The sequence below is a fragment of the Cibotium barometz genome, chromosome 11 (genome assembly GCF_041138505.1).
Source record: "Cibotium barometz isolate CiBa-2024 chromosome 11, ASM4113850v1, whole genome shotgun sequence".
In the NCBI taxonomy this organism is placed as follows: domain Eukaryota; kingdom Viridiplantae; phylum Streptophyta; class Polypodiopsida; order Cyatheales; family Cibotiaceae; genus Cibotium; species Cibotium barometz.
This window is the reverse complement of record NC_141056.1, coordinates 31,603,957-31,614,277: the sequence shown is the minus strand read 5'-3', so window position 1 is coordinate 31,614,277 and position 10,321 is coordinate 31,603,957. Positions and strand designations below refer to the sequence as shown.

General features: G+C 39.8%; 1 protein-coding gene across 2 annotated transcripts; it reads right to left on the bottom strand.

The window, feature by feature from the left end:
- Positions 1-5,501: 5,501 nt before the first annotated feature.
- On the bottom strand, positions 5,502-9,575 carry LOC147634060 (basic helix-loop-helix protein A-like). Of its 2 annotated transcripts, none has more exons than XM_086805163.1 (8): positions 9,365-9,575; positions 9,021-9,188; positions 8,814-8,946; positions 8,634-8,648; positions 8,456-8,515; positions 7,129-8,244; positions 6,362-6,775; positions 5,502-6,264 (listed from the first exon to the last, which is right to left on the bottom strand). In XM_086805163.1, exons 1-8 carry the CDS (start codon positions 9,508-9,510, stop codon positions 6,145-6,147), a joined length of 2,172 nt encoding a protein of 723 aa, XP_086661289.1. In that variant the 5' UTR covers positions 9,511-9,575; the 3' UTR covers positions 5,502-6,144. The 2 variants fall into 2 exon arrangements, with proteins under 2 accessions (XP_086661289.1, XP_086661290.1); XM_086805164.1 differs by having other exon boundaries at positions 8,814-8,941; positions 9,365-9,529.
- Positions 9,576-10,321: the final 746 nt, after the last annotated feature.

The following is a 10,321-nucleotide window of genomic DNA, read 5'->3' as shown; positions in this document are numbered from 1 at the left end:
ATGTGTGGTCACACATAAGATGTGGCACATGTGCAGACAAGGTGTGACAAAACCAAATCCAACATCTCCTTTAAAAACCCAAGGCCATAATATAAGCACCTAAATATGTAAAGTAGTGGATGGTGATGATCACAATCTTTATTCAAAAATTAACACCAACAAAGAAAACCACTTGCATTCATGTATCGGAATGAAAAATATCATACCTATTAATGTGCAAGGAAATGTCTTTAACGATGAAATAAGAATGATCAATTAGAGTAGGCATGAGAAGTTGCAGACCATGCTCTGTGGTGCGTTTAATCATTTACAGCAGGTATTCCAAGTGCTTCCTCCATGATCTCGCGTTCGGCTTGCAAATTTTAGTGTTTCACCTGGCCTCAAACTTTTCTAACTCCTTCTTTAACTCTTCCAACATGAAAGCCAATGTACAGGAAGTGGCTTCTGTGATTCTTCCCTTAAGCCATGATAAAGTGAGCTGAATGGAGTCAACCTCTTGCGTAGCCACTCAACCTCTAACAAAGATGACCATAAAGCCTTATTTCTAACCTCTAATTTACAACCTCCACACTCACCAAGTACCTGCTTGTGTTCCTGTGATGCACATGGGTTGGCATGCCTTCAAGGCACTGGAAAAAGTGGTTTTACATTTCCAATCTCCTCTCACTACAAAATTACCATGGCTATGTGCTTTAGACTCTCTGTGTGAAGAATGAAGTCATCTCAGTCAACTTGAATGCCATGCTTGTGAAACGTATACATGTGCTAAGACTATCCCCACCTCATGGTTTAGGACATATGTTGTTTGGTAGATGGTGTTGTATACCTCCATACATTCTACATGCCACTCCGAATTCAAGGAGTTGATATAGTACCCATGCCGACTTTGCAACTCCGCCTTTTTCCCTAAGTTTGAACCATCCCCATTAATTCATTGAGGGGTTGCTTGTAGGCTTTGGGTATGAAACAATCACACTTTTACAGCCTTCCCTTTTCCCTTCTTGCTAGTAGAAGTCCTTGGTAAAGACATCTCTATGAGCAGCTTATTGAGAGAAATACAATCCAACTACTCTACTTCAACCAGCATGCATGCACAAGCTTACAATCATATATACTAGAGACCATGTATGCAACAGTTCTGACCAACATTTAGATTGTAGGCCTATGCACAGCTATTCTCATTCATTCTTGAACATAACAAAAATGTTTGTTGCTGCTACACAAGGAAATTGCTGCTACACAAGAAAAAATGTGTGTGTGTGTGTGTGTGTGTGTGTGTGTGTGTGTGTGTGAGAGAGAGAGAGAGAGAGAGAGAGAGATTTTCAAAGATGTGTGTATGTGTGTGTGTGTGTGTGTGTGTGTGTGTGTGAGAGAGAGAGAGAGAGAGAGAGAGAGAGAGAGAGAGAAAGAGAGAAAGAGAAAGAGAAAGAGAAAGAGAAAGAGAGAGAGACATATATCTTCAGAGATCACGCTTGTGTGCACGTGTGCGCGTGTGACAGAGAGAGAGAGAGAGAGAGAGAGAGAGAGAGAGAGAGAGAGAGAGAGAGAGAGGTCTCCATGTACATAAAAATACATTTATGTATATGTGTGTGTGTGTGTGTGTTAGAGAGAGAGAGAGAGAGAGAGAGAGAGAGAGAGAGAGCTCCATGTACATAAAAATGCATTTGTGTGTGTGTGTGTGTGTGTGTGTGTGTGTGTGTGTGTGTGTGTGAGAGAGAGAGAGAGAGAGAGAGAGAGACTATACCCATTCAATTGCCTATCTATGTGTGTGAGAGTGTGAGAGGGAGCTCTAGAGAGAGAGAGAGAGAGTCCAATTGCCTTTGTGTCTATGTGTGTGAGAGAGAGAAGATAGAGAAAAAAAATGATGCGAGTCGACCTCCTTACCTGGTTTGAAACCCCGCTGCAGGTAGAGTGCAGCCACCTTGGCGATTGATTGTTCTTGTGAGAGGTATAGAAGAGAGGGAATTGCAAAAGAAAGCACGTGATGTCAAGCGAGATGTGAGAGATTCAAATGATACATGTACAGGTTTACAAAGGACAACAACTCATAAATAAAAATGACTATTCTTAGGTGTTCTTTCATGATGAGATATGCATGGGTAATCAATATAGATTATCGCATGGTGAATAAGGACCACCCCTTCACTTTAACCCAAAAGCATAGTACTCCAATTGCCAATAGTACATGCACTCCCCTATTTAGTTTTTTTTGTTTATAAGTAAAGAATAATGTCAAAATGTTCATAGTGATACTATTTCAAAGGACCATCACATAGTGTAAGCTTCGGGACCTCTGTAAAAATACAACGGTACACAATTACTGTGATGTTTCTTGCATGGATATGAGATAATTAAAGAGTTAAAACGTGATACAAGTGTCCTTTTGATATCTATTCTCTTGCACCTTTTTAAACATGTTTGATGTGAAAGAAGTCTTTATAGCTTAATTTTAAAGTCTTTATAATATGTGTCCTCTTGCCACTTCACTTAGAACATGTTTGATGTGAAAGAAGTCTTTATAGCCTATTTTTGAAGTCTCTTTCGAAAGAAAGTAGTTGAAGCAATTAAAGACAATTAAGATTGAGAGTTAAAACGTGATACAAGTGTCCTTTTGATATCTATTCTCTTGCACCTTTTGAAACATGTTTGATGTGAAAGAAGTCTTTATAGCTTAATTTTAAAGTCTTTATAATATGTCCTCTTGCCTCTAGTCACTTAGAACATGTTTGATGTGAAAGAAGTCTTTATAGCCTAATTTTGAAGTCTTTATAGCCTATTTTTGAAGTCTCTTTCGAAAGACAGTAGTTGAAGCAATCATTTTTCACAAAGAGAAAGACGGTAGTTGAAGCAATCATTTTTCACAAAGAGAGTGCAAGATAAATAGGCATGTAACTTTTTTTAAAAAAAAATCATCACATTTTCTGTGTGGTTTGCATGCCATGAGAAGGATGAGACAAGCATAAGTACCAAGAATAGAAATCATGTGTGTGAAAGGTGTATAATGTCACATGTGACATGATGTTTGTGAGATTATCAAAATATGATAACCCCCATGTGGGCATGTCGCATCGTCCATGAAGGAAAAGTGCTCGAAAACTTGGCTTGTAGTGTATTTTTTGTGCCACTAAGTAATGTATTTTTCACGGCTATTTTTTTTAATAGGTTGGAATTAGAAAGTACAACACAATACACACACCCATGCATGCCATTGATGCTAATCTTGGTTGAACCCACAGCTCGAAAAAAATGTTTTTTCAACCCTTAAAATTAAAGGAAATGCTTAGGCTTAACCGGGATTTCGACGTAAAAATCACTAACTAGAAATTATACAAATGCGGGGATTTATAACTAATATGTACAAATTTCATCCTTTAAAATTAAAAACAATGTGAGATTTCAACCGGGATTTCTGAATTTCAGCCGGGAAAATTACACTACGAACCAAGTTATGTGGGCACTGGTTGAACCTTTACTTTAAAAGGAGGACATGGGTCATCCACCATGAGGGATGATGATGTGGGGACTCCCATCTCGATTCTCATGACAAGCCTTTTTGGTGGTCCAAGAAACCCAGCTGTGTATATTATTATTATTGTTGTTTTTTTTTATATTTTTTATTTTTTGCATGCGGCAAAAAAGGAAACGACAGCTGTATCGCATAATGCATGATGTCTGTCTCACGGCGTTTCCATCGTGTATGTGTACACAAAAGGCTTTGCGCGTGCCAATATAAGCATGTGTGTATATACAGCCACGACCCACCCTCAAGTTTATGATATTATTATCAAACCACATTGCACAATTGCATAATATATTGACCTAAGGTAAGTTTATGATATTATTATCAAACAATTGCATAATATTTGACCTAAGGTACTACCTTAACCTTTGAATTTTTCCCCGGCCCTACCCAATGAATTTCAACGACTCAGCATGTTGTGTTGTGCTCAAATTATGTGCCATCCAAGTAAATATCTCCGTTTAATCTTAAACCTTAGGAAATCGTAAAGTTTTGGACCTTAGTTTTTAGTTCCCAAAAATGCATCACCTCTCTCTCTCTCTCTCTCTCTCTCTCTCTCTCTCTCATCCCAATACTTGGCTAAGATCACTCACTTACCACATGACCGCCTTCCCATGGAAAGCCAACTCTTGCCATTAGAAGACACATAAGAGTAAGCTCCTCCAATCAAGTTGGATGGACACAAAGAGATGGTTTAGTCAATGGAAATCTCACACCCTAGTGACATACCTACTAATACACACTCCCTCCCTCCCCCCCCCCCCTCTCTCTCTCTCTCTCTCTCTCTCTCTCTCCCCCAATGGCGGCCTCCCCTCCCTTCCCCTCTCGTAGTGGTATTTTTTTGCCTCCCCTTGCAATGACCCCCATCCCTAACTATGCATGAAGACCTTCCATTTTGAGAGAGAGAAAGACCAAACCACAAGGATCTCTCATGTGTGAAGAGAGAGAGAGAGAGAGAGAGAGAGAGAGAGACTAAACCACAAGGATCTCTCATGTGTGATAGCGTGAGCCCGAGGAGAAAGGGATGCACATGAGGCTACAATTATTATAATTATATATATATATTCATGCCATTTGTATTTAGAGTAAAAGTATAGGACTAGGAACTTGTTTTTGTCCATTTGTGCTTAATACCTTGTTAGAGTCAAAAAGTGACTTTTACTTTTTAGAGAGTTGTTTTAGAGTATATTAGAATAGGAATTTAAAATGGGAGAATTATATAGAGTTTTCATATAGTAGAAAAACTTTGTCAAAGTGACTTAATCCTGGAAGCCCTTGGTGCCCTCCATTTATAAGGCCCACTATTCATTTTGAGCTCATTTTGGTGCCTAGTTGCCAAACTCATATGGTAGGTTGTGTGCATTATGAGCATGAAGAACAAGTTTAAAGATCCCAAATGGACCTTCAACACCATAAATCCCCTCCAGACCCAAGAAGAAGATATACTAGATTCTCCGCATGAGCCATTGGGTGGATTAGCTAACCCATCAGATCAGAAGGGGTTAGGGTGAGAAGTTGGATCCGTTTAAGTTACAAAACAAACTTTAGATAAGTAAGACCTAGTAACCCGAGTTTGCACATTTGGGAGATCTATACGACCTTCAGAACATGACCATTTTTCTAGTGCTTTTAAAAAAATGTTGCAAATTTTTTCAACCATAGCCTTTCTTGTTCAAAAGATGACTTTCTTGCTATACATAGTATGGACTCTTTTTCTATGGTTGGTCGAGACCACATGTATATGGATCGAGGAGATAGCTCGAAAAGAAAGAAAAAAAAAAGAACATTCTTGTCTAAGAGAAGTATTCTACAAATATGGATTTTTTTTATTTTTATTTTTGCAAATTTTGTATCATGGAACGTGATTAGAATCAAGAGTGACCGTGTGATTATTTTGATATTATGGAAGCAATATTGTAATGTGAACCTTGGAGAAGGGAGACTTTTGAGAGTGAGTGAGAGTGAGAGTTGTGCCATTATCTTAAGGGTACAAACCCAAAGAAGCATTCCATAGTCTTCAAAAATTGAGGGCTCACAATGAAAATGCTTCACAAAGGCTTTTGCATGTTTTCTTTCAAAAAGTGGCCTAAGGATGAGAGGTACATGCATCAGCCAAATTTTCTACTATCTATGGTGGCTCATGAGAACACTATAGGATTTAAAAAAAAAAACTCACAATGCAACCATAATGGTTGTTAGTCCAAGGAAATGAGCTTCAAGTGCTGGATGATCATGGAATACAAGAGATAATTGTCCAAGCATAAAAAGAGTGCAATATTCATGAGCCAATAATATTAGTACAAGGAAATAAGCTTCAGGAGAATTGTCAGAGCATTAAAGAGAGTGCAATATTGAGCTTCTTGGCAGTAGAGCATAAAGAGAGTGCAATATTGAGCTTCTTGGCACTGACTATCTATAGAGGATACTACTACTATTCAGGTGTACAACCTATTGAGCCAATAATATGAGTACAAGGAAAAGAGCTTCAAGTGTTGGAGGATCATGGAGTGATAAAGAATTCATGACCCAGGATTAAAGAGATGTGCATTATGCTCTAGTGGGCTAGGGTTAACTTTGGAGCTCACTTTCCATCATGGTTCACTGTGCTAGATACTAAGCTAGGGCTAATTTTGGAACTCACTTTGATCATGGTTCTTCCCTTTTGAACACGTTAGACTTAAATTTCTCCACCACTCCTTAATTTCAAGCAGTTCATCAGAACTAGGTATGGAAATCTCCGCATCCTGCATATCCAAAACCAAAAATAGGGCGTGAAAAAATTAGAGCCCAATCTATAGCATATCTTTGAAAGGGTGCAATTATTTGCTGGTATTGATCTACCTTGTATTTTGCCAAGAGCTTAGCTTTGAGGCTGCTCGTATGTTCAGAAAATTCAAATTTCTCATGGATGCAGTGCAGCCCCTTGTGATTAAGGGCGCCAATAACCGTAATCATGATGTCATTAACTGCCTCCAGTTGGACGGTTATATTCATGCTGAGGTGAAAATGAGGCAGTTGGCCACCAGTCAAAGCCACGTCCGCGGAAGGGAGTAGAAGGGGCTCGTCTACTGCAAGGTTAATTAGCTGAGTATACTGTGCAGTGGAGGGGAACTGTTGGTTAGGTGTTATAACACAAGTGTCGGCATGCTGTGTAGCTGCTTGCATGATAAGCAGATGATGCTCAAGCTCATCTACTCGTTCCTGCAGTTTTCTGAGATGCTGTAGGGTGTGCTCAAGGATTGTCACCTTATCCTTCTGCAAGGCATCAAAAGAAATTCAAACAATCAGTACAATCCAGATGCACAAAAAGACTGCAAAATGGGCTTCTAATGCATTTATTAGTGGAGCACGCACCGTATGAGGGAATTCCCTTTGCTTTCAATCATTCCCCCCTTTTTTTTTTGTATCATATGGTCCTGTAATCCCTCTGTGTTTTTTTTGTACCATATGGTCTTGTAATCTGAGTTTTCTCTAAACAAACTATGTACAAGGTTTCTCATAGACATACTGTCCCTTATTGACCCTCCACGCAGATATAACTTTTACTCACTGAGTAATCGATATATTGTAATAGCAGTTATATAACTCACAAGGGTAGTATTTTATACCTTGGTGATGCTTGGCACAAGCGCTCTGAGTTCTTTGAAGCTTTCACTTTGCTTTCGCCTCCGCTTGCGCTCTGCTATCATGTGCTGCTTAGCACCTTCATTTTGCTGCACTATCTCTTTATCCTTGCCAATATTACTAGCATTGCTGTGATGCAGTAATGTCCGAGAGGTAGAAGGTGTGGATACCTCATGAGAGCTCCCTCTGGCACCACCAGCTGCTGAATTGAAGTGTGACCCTAATTCCCTACTTAGCTTAGGAAGAACATATAGAAGAGATCTCTTTAAAAGGGAATCAGGTCTTGGAGTATCCTGCATCTGTATATCTGCATTATGTGGTGTCCAAGGCTTGAAAGTACCAAAATGAGTCGATGATGTTGAGTTACTACTGCACGTCATGAGACTGCTTGATGAATTATCAATGAAACTAGCTAGGCTTATTGGGGCTGATAAATGGCTGGCCGACTGGTCATGTGTGCAGGGTGCATAATTAATATACTTGAGTTGATCATTAGGATGACTAAGATATGCAGGGAAGTCTCCTTCTAATTGGTGTTTAAGTCGGATTAATGAAGCTTGATCGGAAGAGGGCAAACCAGTACTATGTATACTAGAGTTTACAGCATCGATGGGAAAATCGTGATGGTGTTGTAGCATATCAGTAATGGGGTAATCACTTGAATCATAACAGTAATCATGATTATAATCCAAATTGGAGAGAGAGGTAGAGGGAGGGGATAGTAGACTTGTAGAGTATTTGAGAGAAACATCATGTTGATTATGAGATATGGTAGTTGGGTACTGATTAAGGCTGACTGCAGTTGTGCTGACCTCTATCCTCATTTGCTTGAGAATATCTATCTCAAAATCAGCCATAGCTGAACTTGTCATGAAGGCCAAGGGTGATACTTCACCATGGGTATTACTGTTGGACTTCACAGAGAGGGGAGAATTAGAAGAAGAAGAGCAGTAAAGATTTGAACTATTCCATCCTCTGCCTTCCAATTGTTTATCTGGCTCTTCATAATAAATACGATCTCTAGGAGGACTCATGGCAGCTACACTTGCAGGGCCAATGAAGTCAAGTATTTGGGCCAGCAACTCTCTGCTTTCTGGCACCTGCCATGATCATCATAAGTAGCATTAACATTCAATTTGGTACTAATACAAGGTGATAATCACGCCGGTTCTATAGGATGCATAAAAGGGTATTGTTTATTCTCACTAATATTTAGATTGATTTCTTAAGAATCCCTTAGAGAAGACGCTGAGATTGATCCTTTCTTGAAGTTTATTAATGATTATTAATTTTCTAACCAATTCTAATTACCGATTCCGTGGTGCCCAGCTCCAACACTCCTCCCTTGCGTAAGGGTATGCAGAGCACAGTCTGATCAAACAACAAGCGAAAGGGGCGATAAATACATTAATTAGCAATTAGCTTGTGAAAGCAAAGGGCGCTTGGTAATTTTTGAAGACTTATATACTGAGCGTAGTCTAGTAATTACCTGAATCGATGCATCCTGATGATGATCATGGGTTTCAATTAGCACGAGTGACGAGAAGCCGCCCAGAAAAAATGTAGATTAATGTTAGCATATTAACCTTGAATATACAACTCATACAAATATTAACAATTCGGGTGCGATAGCTGGATCATAAACTAAGCCAATATTAATGTTAATCACCTTGAAGAGCTGCAGTGCTTGTGAATCAGGAGGAGCTGATTGCTGCACCTGACTCATTGAGCTAATTCGCAACAACAGCTCCTCCCCAGAAGCCCATTGATGCCTCCTGGTTCGCATTGCAACTCCAGCTATTCTGCACATCAAGATTGATTACTGGCGTAACTTTGTTTAATTAATCAAACGTATTACTAATGCTTAATCACCCACCCCGCTCCCAAAGGAAGGAACCACTGCGTGTAATATCGCTGCAAGAAGAGCTCCATGCAAGCTTTTTGATAGTCTCGTTCAGCATCCAGTTGTCTGGATTGGCCGATTTTAATTTTGTTGCAACTGCCTAGCGCGGATCTGTTGATATCACCGCTGCTCCAAACGAGCCTGCAATAGTGTGCTGCAGGGTAAGCGATGGATTGAAGTCGCATAAGGAGCTGCATAATTACTCGACCCCTAAGTTACAATTAAAATTCCGGCTCAGCAGCTCTCCCCCGGGCGAGCTCGCAGCGATTAAGTGATAAACGATAATGATTATGGCGGTAATTATGAGAGTTTATTACCCTGGTGAGTACTGGGGCATGGAAACCTCTTCCCAAATGGTGTAGTAGGACCAGTCTAAGAGCTGCAGGAGGTGCTGAGCAGGAAGCGGCGATAGGGAACGAGGATCATTAAGGTAAGCAGGCGGGTAATAATGTGCAGGATCCATAGGGTTAGGGGCGCATAATGATCTGGAGCTATCTCAGAGAAGGTTGTGGAGAAGGTGAGAGAGAGGGGGCGGTGCGGCGGTTTTTATACTACCGCCCAAAATTCTAACCGGTTTACGGGTTCATCATCGCGTCTGCTCGGCCTGCCACGACGACCAAGGCCTAGCCAAGTCACCGGAGAAACCCGTCATAGCTCGCTCACATTATTTAGGCTCTCAATAAGCGCTGACGCTCACTGTCCAAAAATAAGCTCACATGTGCGCTTTCCCGTCACGTGCACAAATCCAAAAGTCAAAACGAGTTAAAATTGCGTCTAGCGTCCATGAGTTATTATTTTATTTTTCCAAAAAACGCGGCATTTATATTAGCTTTAGAAAAAGAAAAATACATCCATAAAGTAGAGAGATTTGGGCTTTTTACAACAACCCCCTTTGGAAAGAATCACCCATGAATTATTAAACTTCTCCATTTCTGTTTTTTTCCAGTTTTGACCCCACAATGCCACTAGAGTTCTAGGGAGTCGACCAAAGACAAAATTGCAATTCTGAACAAGCATTTCCTTTCTCCTAAGTTCTCTTCAATCTTTTTACAATTATATCTGGCAATTTCCGAGAAGGTATTTTCCGATTTAAAAATAATTTCTCAAAATTTGAACAAGTTCTAGGCCTTATTATAAGTGACACATTGACTAAATCTTAGAGTATATGTTCCTAAAGAAATGGTTGGCAATTTTAGAGAAGGTATTTTTCAATTTAAAAAGGATTTCTCAAAATTTGAACAAGTTCTAGGCTTTATAAGTGACATATTGCTAAG